General features: G+C 38.4%; 2 protein-coding genes across 4 annotated transcripts in view; one reads left to right on the top strand and one right to left on the bottom strand.

Annotated features, from left to right (window-relative positions):
• LOC138023572 (uncharacterized) overlaps positions 1-4,911 on the top strand; it is a 7,185-nt gene extending 2,274 nt beyond the window's left edge. The window contains exons 2-3 of the mRNA XM_068870580.1: positions 2,248-2,361; positions 4,629-4,911. Of these exons, the coding sequence (XP_068726681.1) occupies positions 2,248-2,361; positions 4,629-4,771 (257 nt within the window). The 3' untranslated portion in view covers positions 4,772-4,911. The remainder of the gene's footprint in view (positions 1-2,247; positions 2,362-4,628) is intronic.
• The window catches only part of LOC138023485 (folliculin-like), a 31,962-nt gene that overhangs the window by 8,061 nt on the left and 1,401 nt on the right, over positions 1-22,500 (bottom strand). Inside the window, exons 3-21 of one of the 3 annotated variants that reach the window (XM_068870487.1) lie at positions 21,593-21,677; positions 20,786-20,919; positions 19,361-19,483; positions 18,840-18,905; positions 18,669-18,705; positions 17,282-17,384; positions 16,639-16,706; positions 16,186-16,278; positions 15,688-15,736; positions 14,459-14,482; positions 13,227-13,273; positions 11,894-12,007; positions 10,862-10,915; positions 10,395-10,505; positions 9,311-9,342; positions 8,114-8,175; positions 7,885-7,987; positions 7,502-7,564; positions 5,727-7,043 (exon numbers count right to left, since the gene is read on the bottom strand). In XM_068870487.1, coding sequence (XP_068726588.1) covers positions 6,920-7,043; positions 7,502-7,564; positions 7,885-7,987; positions 8,114-8,175; positions 9,311-9,342; positions 10,395-10,505; positions 10,862-10,915; positions 11,894-12,007; positions 13,227-13,273; positions 14,459-14,482; positions 15,688-15,736; positions 16,186-16,278; positions 16,639-16,706; positions 17,282-17,384; positions 18,669-18,705; positions 18,840-18,905; positions 19,361-19,483; positions 20,786-20,919; positions 21,593-21,677 — 1,492 coding nt within the window. In that variant the 3' untranslated portion in view covers positions 5,727-6,919. Of the gene's footprint in view, positions 1-5,726; positions 7,044-7,501; positions 7,565-7,884; positions 7,988-8,113; positions 8,176-9,310; positions 9,343-10,394; positions 10,506-10,861; positions 10,916-11,893; positions 12,008-13,226; positions 13,274-14,458; positions 14,483-15,687; positions 15,737-16,185; positions 16,279-16,638; positions 16,707-17,281; positions 17,385-18,668; positions 18,706-18,839; positions 18,906-19,360; positions 19,484-20,785; positions 20,920-21,592; positions 21,678-22,500 lie in introns of those variants that run through there. The other 2 variants (XM_068870494.1, XM_068870500.1) reach the window with 2 other exon arrangements.

Below are 22,500 nucleotides of genomic sequence, written 5' to 3'. Positions count from 1 at the left end.
AATTTTGCCAACCCCTAGAACACTTGCGTTTCTGCGGCCAGTGAGGCATAAGAATGAATGACGTCACAATGCAAATATCTTCTTTTCGCCATAAAAATAAAAACAAAACAAAAAAAGCAACTCAGTCAAGGCTTTTTAAATTGCTTTAATTTGGCGTTAACCAGTTATTTAAACTGACAAGTACTGCTTTCGCTATGATGGAAAACAACCTGATTTTTTTTTACAAAGTAAGCAAGTTTTATTTTCATAACTATAATCATTCACAGCATCCAGATTTAAGAAAAGGTAAACTAATCGAGAAAGGAAACAATGAATATAATGATTAAAACAAAATTACACAAACAAACAATTAAGTGTCACCATTCTGAATCGATAAAGAAATAAGCGATTCGGTTCAAAATCTAATTTCAATCAGTCATTTCGACATTGAAAGAAAAAGTGAACTTTTTTGTCATCGACTTGATTATTACATTCACAAATGAGACAAACGCTTTCGCAGGGTTGCATGATTATGAGTATGTTATTGCTTTTAATAAAATGCACCAGGTTGCGGTTAGTGAGGTCTTGCCAACAGGAAATCACGCGAAGTTGTAGGGGCCAATGACATCAATAGCTAATTGTTTAACAGGAAGCTTATGTTATTTATATCATGAGCTGCCATGATTACGCAGTCGACCGACTAAATATGGTTCTCACGCGATGAATTTTTTTGTTGTGTTCCCTTAAGGACGTTCGCGCCAAAATCTTCCTACGGTGAAATTTTCTTCATTTCTCGCCTAGAGTTAGGTCATAAAGTACTTACTCCAAAAATGAAAAAAAAAATGGGGGTCACCGACTTTGTTTCGGAGAAAATGGCAGTGGAAAAATGCTTTAATTTCGAGAAATCGGTCATAATAGCGAGATGTAGGCTCATCTGCTCATCCATCGAAAATCATAAAAATAAACTGTTGGAGTGAAAGTTTCCGTGCATACGTTTTTAGGAGAGAGATTTTTAGATAATTGTATGCCACTAGGGATGTGGTAAACAGTAGAGTTCATCCTCGACGAGCGTTTTCGTAAGCTCTATCCGTTGCAACCACTACCAGAATTCGATGGCACGAGGAAAGAAAATGTTAAAAAAAGATAACTTCTTACGGTGAGAATTTTTTCATTTCATCATATTTTGTAGATAGTAAGTAAAGTAAGTGATTCATGATTAAAAAAATAGGGGTCACCGATGATCTGAACGAGTAAAATCGATGTGATTTTGCAAAGCTCTTGGAAAAGTTCGTTTGTCACGCTTTTGCGTGACCTGTCGGGCAAGGACTGGAACCCAAGAGAGGATCGATCGTTGAAGAGATGAAAGGTTTTTACCGAAAAAAGAAACCTTTCTCGAGCATAGCAACGAAGTTTTAAGTAGGGGTCATCTTCATTTGGTTGGGGTTTTGTATAATATCTCTCCATTGCCGTCATGCTCATCCTCGGAGTGTGTTTTTTTGTGAAATTCAATTGCTGATTGTTTCCACGCAGGTCCGCACTATTCAAGCGGACAAGGACGAAAATACTGCTCAATTTTCACGAAAGTAAAGGAAAAGGACTTTAAAAACATGCATTCACTTTGAACTTAAGTTCGTAGGGTAATAAAAACATTAAAAAGAAACAGCCCCATTAAATTTACGCAACGGTTCGTCCTCGAGTTTTCCAAACATTCAGCCACTACTCTACTCGATCAGCTGAACCTTTTCCAGAGCTTTTCCATCCTGCAGCTCGCTTCTCTTTGAAGTTTCATGATGCTTCGGAAATAAATGTGCCATTCTTTTGCCGGCCTGAAATTTTTTCCTCGGCGTTTTTGTCGCCATGTTATTTTAACTGATGCTTGAAAATTTTGTATGAAAGTCAAGTAGACTAGTGCACGACTGATAAAACCTCGCGAATATCAGTCGTGCAGTAGTCTACTTGACTTTCATAAATATTTTAAATCAATTTTGACTGATCACGATCTTCTCTGATCCAACGCTGTGCAAAACTTATCGTCCACGGTTTTTGCAAAGGTTTTAAAACCTCAACTTCACTAATGCTCGAAGTAATGCGTGACATATTACACTCGCGTTACCTGTGCAGGAACGTTGCGCACAAACAATTAGCGCGAACGTCCTTAAGCGCTGTTACACTGTGCAATTTTTCTATGCAACTTGTCTCGCAACGCCATTGCAGAACCAGTTGCACGAAACAATGCCCAATGTAACATACCTTCCTTTGCCCCGGCAGAACTTGTAAAAAGGCCTGTCCAGTGTACTGATGGACATGAAGTGGACAAAGAACAAGACGGCAGAGCATCGGGATCAAGGCTAGAAGCGACCAAACGTAACGAGAGAAGCAAAGGTCCGTGCAGTTAAGTAAAAAAAACATATACTAAGACCATAACTAATCTGAGAGGGAACAAAACTTGATTAATTATCACCTTCCCGTTTCTTCACTTTGATTGGAAATAAACGTCTTTTAATGCGAAGCAATGTTACATAAACGAGCACCAGTGGCTCAGTTGGTTGAGCACCGGGTTGCCATGCGGGAGGTCCTGAGTTCGACATCGGCCGGACCAACACTCAGGGTCTTAAAATAAATGAGAAGAATGTGCTGCCTTTGTAATCACATCCGCAAATGGTTAGACTTTCAAGCCTTCTCGGATAAGGACTATAAACCGTAGGCCCCGTCTCACATTTTTTCCATGTTCTGGGGGACGTTAAAGAACCCACACACTTTTCGAAAAGAGTAGGGGAAGAAGTTCACGGTGTTGTGGTTGTCCTTTGTGAGTGTATGGGCGGGTGGGTATAGCAGGTCCACATCAGCTGAATAGCTGCCAAAACTTCAACCTGCTCAAACAAACAAATAAATAAATAAATAAATAAATAAATAACAAACAAACAAACATTAGCTCAATGATACCATGAGTCCATTTAATTTGAATAATGTCTTGTCACTTACAAAAGCAGACTTGTCTATTTCATATCGTTGAATAGCCCAATTTCGATATGTTAAAATTCAGTACTCCTAAACAAAAGGCATCATCTCGAGGCTATTGGGGGAATAAACTCGTACAAATCCCTGTATTTATTTCCCTGAGCCTCGAGATGATGCCTTTTGTTTAGGACTGAATTTTAATATATTGAAATTGGTCTATCAAAAAACGAAAACCTATTAAATAACCATATATTTTTTCACGGTCCCTTCCTTAACAGAAGAAACAGAATCCAATCGGGATTTGCGCTAAACTTAAGCAAATTCTTCAGTTACATCCGGTGGGTGAAGAGCAGGGAGAACTTATCAGGTGCAAATTCATCATTCAACTCTCAGTGGTCGTCAGATATTTTGCTTGTGTCCATTTTTTTGCCATAATAAGGTTTTAGTCATCGTTGGTTTCGTTTCATTATCTGAGTTTTCATGCTTCCCCAATTTCTCCTCCTAAATTATGATAAATTTCAGGAATATTACAATATGCAATTCATAGTGAACAGTGAACTATTATTACTTCCATAAGAGCTACCGCTTTCCCTTAAGAAAAGATAACAAATTTAAGCTAAATTAAAGAGGCTATTCTAAGATATCAGTTTTGGGGTACGAAGAGACTAACACATACCGTGCATTTTACCTTTCGACACACCCATCCGAAAAATTTTTCGGATGGGTGTGTCGAAAGGTAAAATGCACGGTATGTGTTAGTCTCTTCGTAGTCTATACCTTTCATTGCCTCGACATCTCTCACTTGTGTTCTAAGCCCTGTCTGGGGTTAGAGAGGCAAAGATATACACTCAAGTGAAGAAAAGTTGGGCCCTAGGAACCCCCACGTTGCTAAAGTCACCCCATTAATCTGCTGCGTTGCCAGCGTGGTGGCCTTGATGGTGTAGAGGCTTAGCATGCCCGACTAGTAATCAGGGAGACGTGGGTTCGAGTCCCGCTCAGGCAAAAACCAATTTTTCGGATGGGTGTGTCGAAAGGTAAAATGCACGGTATGTGTTAATCTCTTCGTAGTCTATACCTTTCATTGCCTCGAAATCTCTCACTTGTGAGTTTTGGGGTGTTAAGGTCAAAATCCTCGGTTAACCACGAGTTTTGAATTCGAAAGTAACATTTGTTTTACCAATAAAATAATCCGGCGTCACATCGGTACAACCAAGATGATTCTGAGCAAAAACGCTTTTTTTCCCATGGGAGTTACCGTAAACTTAAAAAAAACAACGGGCAGTCTTCTTTTACAGTGCGACGCGCCTTACCGTGGCCACCTAACAAAGTTTTTTAAAACTTATACGCCAATCAGGGTGAGCGAATATGATTAACAGTCACCCATCCTTGCAAAGTTCGCACGGTTGTAAGTTGAACACCGTTGAATGGGTTGTTTGAGTTGGCCACGGTGAGGCGCGTCGCACTGTAAGATGAACTAAATGCAATCAATCTTGTCCTGTTGTGTCCAAAACCCTTGGTTGGTTGTATAACTTTCACGATTTTCTTTTACAGGTCCTAGTGGTCATTTCGACATCCTATACTATAAATTCACGTTTATAAGACTTTCTTATGTCATGAAATTACCTAAAATTGAAAGGGTCCATACTAGTACACAGGCTTAAGAGTGACAGACCCTATTCTTAATCTGACAGGACCTATACAATGCACGGACGAAACAGAGGACAGGACACGATCCACCGGGAAAGAGTCGAAGGTCAAAGTCTCTGTGGAAGCTACTTCTGTTTGTGGAAAAGAACTGACGGTTACGGTCTACATTGCCGAAAACGAGGAGTAGCATGCATGAACATAGTTGAAAATTGATACATGTTGACTGACGGGCACGAACCCATCGAATCGAGGCGACGGAGGACGCTCACGCTTTGACCTCGTAATTACCACACATAACCCGATTATATCTTTTAATGTTCCTCTAAAACTCCAGTGTAAATTACACCGCTTGGCAGAGTTTTCCTTGATTTCTCCACTATCTAGCGAGAAGGAAAGGACACCTCTGTTCGAGATCTCCTCGATGTCGATGTTTGGACCAATAATTAAACTCTTAACTTGTTTAAACCATGCTATAAACCAAGCTATAACCAGTTTTGAGTTTTAACGCCTGCCCAATGACGGAAGAGTGGAAGTGACGCTGCACTGGCGTCAAGTTGAGCACGCGTGACAGAACGTCGAGGAGATCCTTGTAGAGAGGGAAATGAAGGAAACCCCTTTCAAGCAGAGTAGGGTAAATTTAAGTTAAATTCAAAATGTACTGATTGAAAGGTACAAATTAAAGTTACTGAAATCTCCAGGAAGTCACCGCGGATTTAGGTTACCCAGTCGGGAGCCTGAAATGCCCTCTCCATATCTGTATTATTAGTTTTATTGGCCCTACAAAGCCTCTTTAAGGGAGTGGTCATGGTCTCGAATGGTCCATTGCCACGTAAAGTGTGAGCATGCGTATTTGGTTACAGAATACGGGATTTGTCTCCTTATGCACCGGTTCAACGTTTTTCAGGTTTCGCCTAATCGATGAGCGTTTTCGATAATTTACAGGAAGAAGGGTTCTAGCACAGTGAACCGTAGTAAACTGAACAAGACTTCATTTTTAATGCATCTATGGGGCATAATTTTACTCTTTTACTCTTGTTTTGGTAATCCGACCGAAATGTAAAAATTATAAGATCAGTAACATACCCCTATTTTTAAAGTGATTATAATCAACGCAATAAAGTTCAGCACCTCACGACTGAGTATACCTTGTCGTCTGTTTATTAAACACGTGAACTGCTTATGGGGCAAGAATTTACATTGTATCATGTTTTAAGCAGTAAGCTCTTATCTAGTTTCCATCGCCGCGCAAGATCTCCTTTACGCTTCGAGATTCAATGAAAAGAGCGAGAGTCGAATCGAAACAAATCATCTTGGTAAGTGAATCCATCGGTCATAACCGCCAGGCATTTATTGCAGGTACTCATCTGAAGAACTCAAAGAAACTCACTGATAACCTTTCTCAGCGGAGCATCACACATACACACAATGTTGAGCTCAGAAACACCATTTCTGTTCTATGAGGAGAAATCTTTGCTTTCTATCCAGTAAAAGAAACTTCTTGATGATGGTGGGTCGGTTTAACAAGTCTTACGTTGTCTGCTGTCTTTTTGAGCGATGTAATTAAACCGGTGCTTGCCGGATAGCCAAAAAAAGAACCGTTTGTGTCTCATGAATGTTGGCTTTTGCGAAAACAAACGGCGTTTGGGGCTTGCCCGGCACAATCGCTGATTAAACCGCCGACAATTACAGGTGTTTTTTTTAAAACCCTTGTTGAAATGGCCATAACTTGAACTGTGTGAAAGCACTGCATAAATAAATGATGGAGATTTGAGTCGGCACAACGCAAAACATGAACATAGAATGCCATACGCGGTATGCCATACCACGTAACCTGCCTAATATCCCTTTTCACGGTTAGTTTTTCTCATTTGCATTACAATGTAATCTAGCATGTATGTGAGGCAATTTCGGGCTATTTTGTAGTTTTAACCCGAAATTGCCTCACATCCACGTTAGATTACATTGTAATGCAAATGAGAAAAACTAACCGTGAAAAGGGCTAACTCTCCAGAAATCGCTGTCATCAAAATTTTTGAGGGATTTCGGAGCCGGGATGCTCTTGAATCGACACTGACCCATTGATCTTGCAAAGCATTAGGTAAAGCAATGACACAAGCGGAGCTGACGTCGACCTTTGCACTTGTTTTGAAAGACCTCGACAGCAATCATCGCAATCATGACCCATTTTGGACACTGTAATCAAAGTACTGTAATAAAACAATTCATTTCAACTTTGAGCAGCGAGTTCAAATACCCGAAACTTTCTACTTAATTCCAAACAGAACCCAAGGTGAAACGTTGCAGAGAAACGCCGAAACGAATGACGCTCTCTTCGTCAAGAGGATGAGCCCGTGCTACTACAGGTCAGAAGATGAGATCGATACTGTTTGTTGAGTCCCGTCATCCAAAACTTGAGAACAATCTCATCTTCAGGCTTGGCGCCTAAAATTCGAAGCAGCCTGTATGAAAAGATAAACGGGAAAAACATTTAGCAAAAGTTAAAATAAATCGTATGCAACATCTGGGATGCAAAACGAAATACGATTCTGCCTACAATAAGGGCAAGATCGACAATCAGTTGCCAGAATGCTTGCCGGTGATTCCTTTCCAGGAATCAGTGAAATCATCTTCAGCTATTTTAAGTTTTAGGAATTTTCATGATTTTTTACATGACCATTTTGTACGTTTATGAAGTACTTTTTCTCACCCCTCAACACCAACTAAAAGTAATATTTCGCATGACTTTCCATGACCCACCGTCCAAATTCAACGATGGCTTTCCAGGCCTCGGTGGAAATTGAACTCCTGATTTCGTAACTATTCATATTTTTCATGAGCTATGGGAATCCTACATTAATTTGCCTGCATCTACAAACAGCGTTACGAGATCAAACGGTTACAATATTCAACTACTTACTTTTCTTTATCTTCACTTGTGCTGGGGCCTGAGCGGGCAAATTTAAAAATCACCTTGACCTTGCTGTTAGGCCAAAAAAAAATGTAAAATTAACCGAGTGTGATATCCTTTAGACTAATCATTCCGCTTTACTCAATGGAAATTCACGAACATCTTGGTTTGGTTTCTTACGCCCGCACAAGGTTTTCAGTTAAGTGAAAGCAAATCCACGAAAAAGACAACATGGGAAAAAAACTGCTGTCCGTTTGCAGGGAATGCAAATAGAGGGGATATTCTCTTTCCGTTTTTAAAGTAAAGTTTGTAAAGTAAATGACAAACGCAGCCGGCAGACATCGAGATAGTGATGGATTTGCCTTGAATATTTACAAAAAAGGAAAACTCACTCCATCCACTCCTCCTTAAGACATACTAGCAACTGATCAAACACTGCATCAGAGAGATTGGCATTCTCAAGACCTTCCTCAATTTTCTGCAGAATGGAGGGATCTGGAGAAACATAGAAACACAGATGAACTGCATGCGGAAGAAAATGGGTAAAAAGTTATCAAAGTTTTTTACAAAAGTAATGTCCTTGCCAGACTCTTAAAGCCATATATTGTGAACCGGCCGCACCTGTAGTGTTCTCTTTTCCACAAACAACGAAACCGTAACCTTGAAAGTCGTCTGGTTCACTGCTTGAAACAGAAAGATGACCACAATTAAACACTGTGCTGTGTTTTCAGCAATAAAAGATATCGTTGTGAACGATATCGATCAATGCATGTACCCTAAACAACAGAAACACTTTCGTCAACCTGCGTGCAAAGACGGTGCGAGTTATTTATTTCATAGCATTAATTAATGGCAAGATTTTTCAGCAAAAAACCAGTTTGTGTTTGTTTCGAAAATTTGCAAGGTGAGCAAATTCAGCTGATGTTTGAGTCACCAAGGATAATGGATTGAACTATATCATTGCTTGAAGGACATTTATGAACAATTGACACGACATTTCGTTTGCTACTTTAAAAGAAAAAAAACTTTTCTCTCTCCATTCCGGGTATTATTCGACCTACGATAAATGGATCAAATTCGACCTTAACCAAAATTTGCGTTAAGCCAGAAGGAAAGGCATTATGTTCAGAAGAAACATGATTTTCATTACAGAAAGCGGTAGTGGGTGTGATATAAAAGTGGAAGGGTATAATAGGAGTGATTATAAAGTGACGGTGGAGAGACCCTGAATAAAGGTCCAGATTTTTCGCGTTAATCCTCGTTGGCTATTTTGGTTATACAGCTATTGTTGACCTTTTGTCTTGAATTTGCTATGTTCTACCTTTTATAAGTAATCACACTGGCTTTCACATTTACAAGCATGACATATATATATTACACGTACTAGCGGTTTCTGTTTTCACATATGGATGACGTTCATTCGAAACATGTTTGCAATAGAAAAAATCGAGTTTTTCTTTATAATCTAGAGCTAAGGAACCGAATCTAATGGAGGAATAATGTCAGTATCTCGTTAAGCGAGATTTAATCCTTGGTTTGTATTAATCGGCTTCCCAGGAAAATGAATGTTTGTCAAAAACCACTAAAACTTTTCGGGTTCGAAAAACACATCGCGAAACGAAGATCTCGCGGCTTGTCCTAAATATTGGACAATGTTCCCAAGACCAGAGAAAACAATTCGCAAAGTTTCATGACTAATAATGTTTTCCTTTTGAAGATACAAAGCGTCTGATGCATGAAATGTCTGGGGAAATACCTATCCCCTCCCAGATATTTACTTATTTATCCTAACCAGAGCGTTCAGCCTTCCGCACTCACCTCAGCTGTTCACCAATAGAATACTCAGAAGCCTAAAAGCAACAATAATGAATGAGCAGCTTTCTTGTCTTAACAGAAACACCCTTGCATCTACCCTTCGATTTTTTACTAGTATTCAGTCATGTTCATGTATTTGAAGTGCAAAAAGTCGTTGACAGTACTTGCTCTTATCTGTAAATCAACATGCAGGGAAATAAGTGAGCGAATCAGATGGTAGGATTGTGAGCCTCTGAGGTTCTGCTAAATGTAAAAATTAATATAATTCTTCACAGATTTTCCAGCACTGGACAAGCAACTATTTTTTTGCAAATATTAGGCTGTAATGCAAAGTTGCAGTCCTCACCACGTGTCTTTTCCTATCAACACTGTAGACGTAATAAAACTACTGTAAGCACAGCCGTACGATGGATCCTGCCGGATTTTTCAAAGAAGGAGAAACTTTTGCCAATGCGATCAACAATGCACGCCTTAGCCCCGGCTAAATCTTTCAACACTATTGACCAACCAACATATCAGGGGCACCCAACGAGAATATAGTTCAAAACCACTTAAGCATATTAGCATTTTTAAACGTATTCTAGTATTTAAACGGTAGATATAGGCATATTTTTCCCCCTAAAATTTTTTTCATCTGTTCGGATTTCCTAGCTGAAAGTCTAGTGATCCAAAAAATAATAGGGATCAAAACTTACCTTTTCGAAAATTTCATCCAGAAAAAAGGCTCCCGAAAATTCTAGGTGACCTTTTTAGGGTAAAAATCCGTTAAAAATGGGCGATTATACCATTTTTCAGATGTTCGAAAATCCTAGGAGAGGCAAGCAAGTAAGACATTTTACAAAAAAATTTTCCGAAAATTCTAGACCTCAAATCGTCTTCCGAACAGATATTTTCCGAAAATTGACGTTGGGTGCCCCCGACATATCGCGGAGAGTTCATGTTGGATGATGACGTGCCAAAATTTCTCAATCGATGAATACATAGCATTATTGTTGGTACGTTTGACCACGCGTCCAAAAAATGTGCAACGTCAAGCGGAGGACTCACGCCACTTGCAGCAGTTTCTTAAAATTGAAGAAACACTTACATGCTCCGGTGGAGAAATGACATCAAGAAGAACAAAAAGGTCAGAGGACAACACATGCGGAGGAATTTCCACTGAAGGAACCAAACCAAGAAAGTTGCACTGCCAGGAATCCTGAAAGGATATGATAAGATATGAAAACGGAACAATTAATAAAATCAATAAAACATTATTGGCATTTTAGATTAGGAATCATGAAATTACTATAGACCTCTTTAGCTTGTAAGTTTTGTTTCCCATTTCAGACTACGTGATTTCCCAAGGGAATCTTTGTTTCTCATAAGTTATGCATACATATGCATGTGCATAAGACGACATTTGAAAGAAACTGTGTCCTAGAGTAACACCACGTGGTCTGAAATGGGAAAACAAAACGTACAAGCTAAAGAGATTAAATCCCTGCTAACCAAATAGTCCGCACTTCAATGTACGATGAAATAAGGGCATTAACAACCTGACAGCTAGAATACCTTGTACTCGGTACTGTATGGGACACAAGAACAGCAACCACTTGGTATAAGAACCTAAAAATTAAGATTAAATGCACGTTTTATTTGTTTCAAGTAAAGTAAAATTGACCGCTGGATAACTTGCATCTTGCCTACGTGGGACTGGCCGTTTTGCTCCATGCAAGAAAAAAAAATTGCTTTCATTCTTTTATGTGGAATTTGACTTCATCTTGATCCACGCGCACAAAAACAAGACCTTGGGCAATATCCAGCCATCTTCACCTCACGCTTGGTCAATAGCACATACATCTTTTTGTAAGTTAGCCTAACCTGTGTCCATTATTGTCCATTCGCCGAAAATTAATTATTCACGACTATCTTCCGAGAGGGGTCCCCATGGAAGCCTCGTGAAGGCAAAAATGGCAAAGGGAAAAGACACCGACAAAAATGCAAAACGAGAACTTGGGCAATATCATTCACCAGTCATTCAGCTTGTTAGTCAGATCAAAAAGTCAGTCGTTTCGCTGGGCTATTCATCTTTCGGTCCAACTACTCATACGTTACTCGCAACTATTACAAACTCCTCGAATCTGATTGGTTTTGTGCGCCTATTTGTCGCGTAATTGGCGCGCGATCACGTGGGTGTCCAATTGCAGTCAATCAACTGGATTGAATATAATTTTAACTTCTTCACACAAAAAGGTATTCAAAGCCTTTTTATCCTTGCATTTTGTTATAGTTACGATGAATTAGTAATAGGACTTCGTTGTCGTACAATTCAGGGGTAAAAATGCTCTTAATTTCAAATCGGCCTCGCGCTTGAAATAACTCGCCCGATTACACCCTCAATTGTACTCCACTCAGGGAGGAAGGGGGGGGGGGGGGGGGGGGGGAAGAATAATCTTGGCAGTGGAAAGGGTTACATACTGTACATTACGAACTTCAACAGCCATGGACTGCAGCCAGCCATTCAAACATAGGTGTAAAATGTTTCAAATTATAATTCCATCAAAAAGCAATGAATATAAGAATTCCAAATACATGTACTTGTACCTTGAGACAATCGAGGATTGACTCCACAGTCTTTTGGTTTTTGCCTCGTACAATTACTTGATTCCCCTGAATGACATGAAATGCTAGCAAGTGAAACTTGTGACTCCCAAGGACCTGCAAGATTATCACCCACACTGGTCACTCCATGTTGGAAAGGATGTGCTGCGAGTGGTTTTAATTTGAGATTTTACAGTGGAACAATAATTGGTATGAAAGGGGATTAGCTGCTGTCGAAATTGTGTGCATAAGGATGAACTACATTATAAATTGGTATTATTTTTTTCATCGCTAATCAGCTATTATGACATAAGGAGATTTAAACCAGCAAGACTGTCATTTGATAAACACTTTTATTTGCTATACAGTTCATTTCGTGGGGGTTATTTGCATTAAAACAATGAATACCCAGTTCAATGAAGCATGATATAGTCCCAACCAAGTGATCTGGTGACGTAGTTTGGAGGACCAGGAAGAAAAATTTTAACGCCGTATCCCACAACCGCGCGCGGCCTTAGGTGTTGTTTCCAAACTCCCTGCAGTATTGTCAGCGCCAAAACTCAACAGATCATTACGTGTCTACCACATTTTCCTGTTACTGAATGAACATTCAAGTAGACCCGACAAGATCTAACCTCTGCCAGTTGAATTCGAAAATAAGGCCGCGCGCGGTTGTGAGATACGGCGTTAAAATTGTTCTCCCCAGTCCTCCGAATGACGCCACCAGATCACCTGGAAGAGTAATTAACTTGTATTGATTTTATGTAAAGAAACCCCAGAACAAATTGCATTATGGGAATGGGAAAATAGTCTATTAACCAATTTGAAATGCAGTTAACAATGTTGTTGATTCAGAGGGGGAAACAACAAATGACCTTAAAAACGTTGATTGTTTTAAAGTAAGAAATTGAATGGCAATAAAATGTTACGTTTCAACACTGCCGGGAAATTTAAAAAATACTTATTAAACTTATGAAAGCAAACAAAATGCCGAAGAGTGGAACGAATGAAAGAAAAGGGACACATGCAGAAATGCACAAAACCAGCATAGCAACGAAAATATCATGATGATAATTGGAAAATAAAGATCCCAAAACTTTCCAGCAATCATCCAAATCTCGTGGTGACCATAAGCCCACTCAGTCACAGTACTAACAAAATCCTGAATTTGAAAATCTAGCCATTATCCAGCACTACAGGTAATCTGGTTGGCAAGATTAACGTTGCTGCTCTCCATTTATTTATAATAACATTGTGGCTGTAGAAGATGCTATGTGTATCAAAGGGGAGAAAGAGTGTATGTTTGATACACTGCACATGAAGGTTACCCTAGTACCTTTAAAATGTGTCGAAGGGATGTGAAAATTGGTCCGCTCACTTCACCTAATGACAGAATTCAGATAGTTAAACAAAAAACAAAACAAAACAAACACACAAACAAACAAACAAAAAACCAAACTTACAGAATACATTCGACAAAATTAAGTCCACACTTCACACATACCACAGTTCACAGGTACAGTGTAGGGTCAACATTATTGGTTCAAATTGACATGACTTCAGTGAACTGATTTTATGCCGTACAAAATGAAAAACTTGAGAGAAAGAGAAAATTACAGAGTAAGAAAATGTCACTGCAGCTGAGCAACAATCCTGGTCAAAAAGTTTGGAACAATTTGACTTTTCTTCACTAAAATAGTCGTTCCCTTAATTAAATGATTAATTAATTGTTGGGTGTCCTGAGGCAAACACTTTTAAAGATTTTGGCATGGATTTCAACATTGTTCAGGAGGTGTGAGGGACAAAATTGATTAAAGTTGTTTTTGTGAGAAGAAATTTCAGGCAACTTGAAAATAATGATTACACTCTATAACATTGCAATGGAAAAGGGGTGTGTCCTCAAACCTTTTGGCCAGGATTGTAGTTAGACCAGTGAATATCATCTCCTCCAAAGCCAGGTGATCTGGTGACATAATTTGGAGGACTGGGAAGAAAAATTTTAATGCCATATCTCACAACCGACTGTGGCCTTAGGTGTTGTTTCCAAACTCCCTGAAATATTGCCATTGCCAAAACTCAACAGATCATTACGTGTCTACCACATTTCCTGTTACTGAATAAACATTCAAGTAGACCCGAAAAGATCTAACCTTGCCTCTGCCATGATGAATTCGAAAATAAAGCCGCGTGCGGTTGTGGGATACGGTGTTAACTTTTTTCTCCCCAGTATTCCGAATTACGTCACCAGATCAACTGGAGGAGCCTGATGCAAGTCACAACAGAATGCATGCATAATTTGAGATTAAGAGGAAATAAGATTGAAACTTGCATATTAGATTGAGATGAGATACATGTAGATGTAGAGATTAGGTGTGCATGCTACAACTAAGCTACCTTTACATGTACTATAGTGTAGACTGACGGTACATGTAGCTACTTATTAATTGCTCATGCTTCCATTCAGTTTCTCTGAAGTTGTCTTCATTGACATTATTACATTGAGGGAAACCATTTTATTGTACAGAATGAACATCACCAAGTGACCACTAAATGAATGTCATTGTTCACCTTCTTGGCTGTTAGTATTGGTATCTGAAAAGGAATAAAACTGTATTTTCAGTGTGGATATAGTTACATGTAACTACTGTTTGTATGTGTACAATTAAAGACTAATACCCCATTGACACCAACAAGACATGTTTACTTAAACTGGGTTTAACAAAATGAAAATCAGCCAGAAAATGTAGGACTGGCTTTTACACAAGATTCAGATTGATCTGTGCGAAATTTGTAGTTGACAAAAATCAGTGCACATGATTGAAAAAGAAAACACTTTGAAACCGTGTTTATCTAACCATTTTCAAAGCACAGTTAAGGTTTGGTGTAAACAGGGCACAAGTAAACTCTTTGATGGTTAGTTAAAAATGTCAGAGGCAGTGAGCTAAGTTGGTTCGATCAATATCAAGAGACTATGGACCAAGACCACAGCTGTAACAACTCTCAGGGTCCTTGAATAACTGAGATCACAAAGTACTCAGGGTTTTCCTTTGAGGGTGGAGGCCGGATGTTTCATCCAGTTGTTTACCATTTCATATCCGGTACTTTGATGCTATACATTTGTAGATTTGTTGGATTCTCTTTTCCCTTTTTGGGCTTGGGTATCTCAGGAAGCCATGGGCTAAAGAAACACAACAGGACAAGCTCAAGCAATAGATCCTTCAAACTAACAAGAGGTCACATCAACTTATTTTGCTTACTAAACGGAATAATCGATCTGTTGGCATTTCATTCATGCGATAAGCTTTAATTACTCTTCTTTTTTTCTCCAAACTCAAGAATGTAAACAGCATTTCTGAGAGTTTCATTTAGAGCAATTTATAGGGGACCCAGGTCTCCTTGACGGTTTGCTCCCAGGGCACTTGAAATTGATCTTAAAATGGAAAATAATCATGTTTGGTACTTTGAAAAGCTATCAAAAACCCTGTGTGTTTCCCTGTGATCACTTCTGAGTGCTACCTTGTGATCACTTCCTTTCTGGACTTATCTCAGACAAAGACCAAAATCTGTAGGTCCAGTGTTAACACTTGTACATAAACTCTGTGGGATGATACAGAAAACAGAACACAGAGTCTCCTAAAGACAGTACAGCACATGGATAGTAGCACTGAACAACTTCCTGTTGATGAGACATTCTCTAACTTCCAGATCACATTGATCAAGGGTTCTGCCATGAAGGGTTTCTCTCCGTAACAAAAGTAGAAAAATCATATACACTGTTACACATGCATTTAAAGTACCTTGGAGGTGGTCTTCTCTCTGCATTTCCAGATCTGTGAAGAGTTCTTCCTGAAAAATTTAAACTTTAATTTAGACAAAGGAAAGGAAAGGAACTTATTTTAAGTGTCTAGTCGTCCTAGCGCTGAAGAATTAATTGGGGACACTATAAACTGAAATCAATTAACGCAAATCAAATGTTGGTTTTTGAGGAGAGGGGAAAACCAGTGCACCCAGAGAAAAACCTCTTGGTGCAGAGTAGAGAACCAACAAACTCAACCCACATTATGATGCAGAGTCTGGGAATCAAACCCGGGCCACATTGGTGAGAGGTGAGTGCTCTCAACACTGTGCCATCGCTTTCCCCCACCCCAATATTCTTTCCAACACTACACCTGTACAATTGTATATGTGTGCCAATTACACTGTATACATAAATTAAAGTCAGTTTGTCCCATGTCTCTTCCCATGTTAAATTGCATTTCAAGCAACATTACACTTACTGCAGATTTGCATTGTACCTTTGGTGGTCCCTCAAGAAGTTTTTCTGTGACTCGGTTACCACATGCTTTCAACATCCAAGAAAACCTTTGATGAAGGCTAGCAAACAGATCCTGCAAACCAAAATTAATTATTCTTCTTCTACAAATTTTTGGTAAATTTTCAACCTCAGATCTTGCATTTGTTGCATTGCTGTTGACTTACTACATGTAAATCCCAGCTATCAGCTACAATAAACTGTCATCCCGACATTATGTTGCCAGGATGAAAATAAGTGTCAGGAAGCAAAAATTTTAAGAAACCAAATGTTCTGAATTTACTAAATTCTAATGGAACAAGTATTCCATTCCCCCTTGCAGGTTAGTCAACTTGTATAGTGTATCCAATGTCTGTTCAAGGAATGATTATTGTGAAATACAATGCTTACATGGATGTGACGGAACTGTGGTCTAGAGGTTAATGGTTTTAAGTACCTTGTCTCCAAGCAAGTCTGCAATCCCTCTGTATGTTTTGTTTCCTCCTCGCTGTCTTCTGAAAATATCTGACCAATGACAAGCAGATTTGCTACTTTTTTCCATTAAAATTGAAAGAACCGCATGATTTTTCCAAAAATGGAAAATTTATGCAGGGTATCAGATCAAACCATTATTAACTGTTACAGTAATATAAATTCTTGATGATGATATGTACATGTATGATTGTGATCATGTGTAGTATTTTGGGAGGTTGTCATACACGTTGTATAAAAAAAATCCTTCAGGCTAATTATAATTATTATTGACAACAAGATGATGAAAACAGCGAGAGGAAAAGCACTTGTCTTGTTTTCATCTCCATGCCCTCATAATATAAGTATTTGTTGATTGATACAGAGTACAGTACACAGATGTACAGTATGCATGGACAGTACTGTTATCTACAGGCCACATACATGCACTGTATGTATATAGTACTACATTGTATCCATACATGTAGTAGTAGCAAAATTACAAAAAAGGGAGCAATGATCCCTTAGTCCATTTCCCTTGAGCTATTCAAATATAAAAATGACAGAAATAAATTATTGTTAACCAACTAAGGCAAAATTAGTGGAAATTGATCTTCAAAAGAACTTACCAGGTGCCATTCCAGGAGCAAACAGGTATCCATTTGTACTGGGCTGAATGTGTTGACCTTTCTGGACGCTCACAGCATGCTCAGCATCATACACAGCAGTTGCCTGCAAGAACATGTACGTTCAATTATTTTTGAAAAAAAGTTACCTATTAAAATACATGTAATAATTATTAATGGCGGGGAAATAGTTTTTACTGCTTAAGCCATGAACACCACAAATACCCTAGGACACACTCAGTTGACATTCAAGTAAAATTGTCTGGCATTAGAGTAAAACCTGTTAAGTTTTCCTCCCAAGGGTCAATGGATTAAAACTTATAACACTATACAGTTGTATTTCATAAATTCAGCTGATAAAAGCAAAGTACTGGATAGATCCCTGTTCACTGTCATTTTTAATCCGGCACCTGACAAAATATACAATGTAATAGCCTGACTCCTGGCTGCATTTTTGTCTTAAAGGGTCTCATTCACTCAGAAGCCCTTCAAGTTAATCCAGCCAGCTTGACAAGCCTGCGAATTTATTATTATTAATTATATCAACTACCCTTAGTGAACTGTCAGTGCGTGGGTTCTTCCTATGTGGTAGACAGCAAGGACTTTGAGAGAGGGTCTACGATTTTTAGTCCTTGTCCAAGAAGACTTAAGTCAAACCATTTGCACATATCATTTACAAAGACAGCACTTTCTCCTCTGTTGTTTTAAGGCCTTGAGTGTTGTGCGCACAGTATTCCCTTTCCCAACCAACTGAGCCATCATGTTGGTGGTTCAAATGTCACCCTTAATTATTACTAACAGTGTACATGTATTAGTGATGGTGGGAATTGCTTGACGCCCTAGGACGCCCCCAGTTGACAAGTAAAATTGTCTGGTGTTAGACGGACTAAAATCTGTCAAGTCTCACTTTCAGGGGCCAAGGGGTTAACTTTCTGTATCTAAATTACAAACTGACCTTTCTGTTATCTAGATAAAGAATCCTAATCAATCTCACTTTCCTTCATTAGTCAGATGCAACTTTTGTGGGTCATCTGTTTAGAATAATTATAATCTATTTACCCTTTGACGTCAAACTGGCCTAAACCAGCCAGACTCAGTATTTTACTCTATCTAAGGCCAGACAATTTTACTCGTCAATGGGGAGCCCCTGGGAGTCAATGGGCTAATATCTATACATGCAGATGTACTGCACATAAAATTTTGTACATGTGTACAGGCTGGTATTATCACTTAATATCAAAATTAAAATAATGATGATTTGTATTCACTGATGATTGTAATCATGCAGGCATGCAAACAAAATCGTGCATACAATGTACAGACTGCTCAAGCAGGGTTTAATGAAATTAAAACAATAACAGCCTTATATACATATCAATAATTAAATTACCTTAGCTTGTAGATCATCGATCAGTTCTCTAAAATGGCTGAAAGAAACAACAAGATTGGTAAGCAAGAGTGCGGTGGTAAATATTTTCTAAAATGACAAAATGAAAGACCAATCTTCTACTTTGACCCAGAAGCAAAAGATTATGAACACAGTAAAATAATGGTAAAGTACCTTACTAAGAATGGCCAGGAATTCACCAGGTAAATACGGTCTTTCATCACAGCTATTATGCTGTACCTGAAAGTCAAGTATTTCATTATTATAATTATTACTTCAAGTCTACACACACTAAAAACATCAACAGCCTTTTATATGGCCGCTCGATACACATTACCTCAAAACATTACTAACTGCGTATAAATGAAACACTCCTCAACCCTTTGACATCCAAACTCTGTCTAACGCCAGACGATTTTACTCGTCAATGGGGAGCCCCTGGGAGTCAATGGATTAATCACTCACTAAAAAATTAATTAATTTACAACTTAACTTTGAGCAAAAAAATTTTGGCATACATAATTTACAATTTGAGGAACAATTGGCCTCTAGAGATGCAATTCAAGAGGGCTACTAGTCTGTGACCTCAAAAAATAATACTCTGACATTAATAACTGTACGAACCAAGTTGAAAAATTTTAGACAAAATATAATATTGCACCATAACATGCTCACTTAACATAAGACATACTGACCATCTCTGGAATCCTCTGGATTGAGCATCCTTTAAGAAGAATGTGTGAGTGAATACATAACCAGATGTTTCTTCACCAAAGAACATTGGCCCCTCTCTGCCAGGGCACACCTCACAGCTCAGACTAAAAGAGCAGCATTAAAACTGTATTAGAAAAATCCTTTTTTCATTCAATTCCCTTCCTTTTAAACTTTGACAACACCAACTTCAGTTACAAAAAAAAAAAAACAGTTTCAAATCTCAGATTAATTTTGATTTATGTTCCCTCCCCTGCGTCAGTCACAGATGCTTACATGTATACAATGTAGCCATGCAGCCATATCATATAAAATCGCTACCCCAAGAGATCATTGTATTTTGATGAAGTGAGAGACCCTCTCATAGGATAACAATACGGGATTACATTTAGCTTGTGACCAATGGATAATGATAATATATTATTAAACTATTATTAGTGAGTTTTTGTTTGTTATACATGTACATGTATTGGTACATGTAAACTGTTATATAACATAATTAAATTTTGCAAAGCAACAGTAACATAAGCACTGTAGATCGATCATGCGAGCCTTAACAGATTTTACTATGTCTAACCCCAGAGGATTGTACTCATCAATGGTGGGTGATTCACAAGTCAATGGGTTAAGGACACAATTCTTAAGGACCTGTTACATGTATTTCCAGGTTCTCAGGTTATACATAAATGCGTTATTTGAAAAGGGATAAGGGGCGTTCGCAACTTACGGCTGCAATTCAAGATTTAAAAATAAATGGGCAGCAAAAACACTTCTAAGTCTATTGTGTCAAGGCTGCCATCATTCACCAAGCCACTGATGTCTGATTTGAGATGCGTGCATGGATCAGGAAAGAAAAAAATTTTTTCCTTCTTGCCCTCCTTTCTTATGAATTCCTCTCCCCAGACCCCACGCTGCAAATTTCGTTTTGAACCCTAACAGACTTATTCTTCAAAAGCTCATACAAGATGACTGCCACATATTTTGCTAAAATGTGTTATTGGATCATGGACATGTTCGTACTGTGCTCGTTTTTCTTTTTTTTCTTTTAAAAACACTTTTGTTGATAGTCATTAATAACAATATGCCTATAACCTGACATGGATAACACATAACAATTCAATGATGAAGAGTTAAAACATTAGCAGTGAAAGTTCAGAGTTCTTTTTCATTTTCTGCTTCTCTCATGGCATGCAGCCCTTTTTTTATGTTGCTCTGCCGCCTGTCCTGTTGTAAACCTCCGCCAGGCCAACCGGTCTCCTATCATCACTGTCCACATATTTAGTCCAATATTTATAAGCATATTTAAGACCATGCTGTGCAGTAGCCTGCTTTAAATGCCCTAAAACGTTGTACTGACTGATACATGTAATATTTCTATACTTTCCAAGCCAAGACACAAAAGCAGTTACCTTCTCACACAGGCCTGTCTTACCACACTGTACAATTCTGGTTGCTCAGGAGACCTGTTACTATAGTAACTGATGTGGGCCTCACGGTCAATACTGATGTATCCTGCATGGGTATGGTCCAGTGACTTACAGGCCTAAGGTAAAATTTCGTGACAAGTTGAGATACAGTACAATGGGATCATTCTAATTTGTGACCAAAAATCTTACCGGGCCATAACTCGTGAAAAGGTACATGTAAATTATGCAATTGTCAATCTGATCTGTGACAGTGTCATACCATACAGTATATAATATTATATTAATACTAATATTATGTGTGTATATTGTGCCCTTTTTCAAAGAAAAATACAAAACCAAAAGTGTCTATTTGTATTTTTGTAAGTGTCAAATTAAAGTACACCAAGAAAAATTAACTCTGGGTAGAATACTACCATCCCTTATCGACAGCCTAGAATACACCACAAGAAAACGCTACTTGCAATGCAATACTTCAAAGAGGATAAAGTACATGGAGAAATACATGTATGCCAGAATTACTACTCGTATTTTCTTAAGGCTTTACAGCTGACAAGTGCATTTGTAAGTGCATGTAATAACCATTTTATGTCATGTCATGTTACTTGACGAGGTTTCCTGGGATATCCTCAAATGTACAGTACTATTCCTCAAATCTGATTGATCATAATAATTTTTTAGTATTTCTATAGTATTGTAGGAAATGTTGTTTTTGGGCACAAATTATGACACTGGTTGACAACAAACTTTGTCAGCCCACACAAATTCTTGCTTAGATTATTTATGATGTACCTCACATTGTGTTGGTCTTGATGATGCCCAGGAATCACACGATGAACTGGATTCTTGGGTATCTGAAGCAAAATGGGTGGAATTTCTGAGAAAAGGAGAAAAAAAAAACAGAGAGCACTTCACACAACTTATCAAACTATTCAAGGGTGCTAAAATTAATGTGAAGTATTTGTTAATTTTTTATGAAGACTTGAAAGTGTAAGCATTTGCGGGAGTAATTACAAAGGTACATGTAGCACTTTCTCCTCAGTTATTTCAAAACCTCGAGTGTTGGTCCAGCCGGAGTTGAAATCACGATCTCCTGTGTGGCAGCCTGATGCTCAACCAACAGTGCCACTGGTGTGCATCAGCACGCATTTACTTTTAGTGACTTACAATGTTGCAATGAAAAGAAATGTATATATTTCAAGTGCAGGAGGAGTAATCCTTGCACTTGTCTGGACAATTATGCAGAGAGTGTGCATTTATTTCATCCAGTCCTTTCACAGGAAGGCATGAGCCCAACAAATTGACTTTCTCCCAACTGAGTGGCATCATAGCTGACAGTCAAGAGCATTGCATCGGCATCACAGAAGTGGTGGGTTTTATTTCTGTTGAAGCCACTTGGATTTTTCAGGTGTCTTATGACATTACCGTTAAATTCCATTCTCAGGTTGAATCTGTTTCAACCTAGGTTAAATTGGTGATAATTTCTCATTTTACCCAGGTTAGGAGTCAATGGGTCACCTTTAATTAATAAGCTTTGTGTATATTGTGGTCAATTACTTTGTTCTTGGTTTTTAAAAAATTATGAAACCAGTTCAGTTTTTTTTAATTTTTCTTTTCTGAAACAAAGGAAAAATCAAAATTGAACTAATTTGAGAAATTTTGTACAATATATAGAATAGCCCATTTCCGAGTTGCTGCAT

Source organism: Montipora capricornis, chromosome 2 (genome assembly GCF_036669925.1).
Source record: "Montipora capricornis isolate CH-2021 chromosome 2, ASM3666992v2, whole genome shotgun sequence".
NCBI lineage: Eukaryota > Metazoa > Cnidaria > Anthozoa > Scleractinia > Acroporidae > Montipora > Montipora capricornis.
Note: the sequence above shows the minus strand (reverse complement) of the source record. Positions and strands in the feature narration are given on the sequence as shown.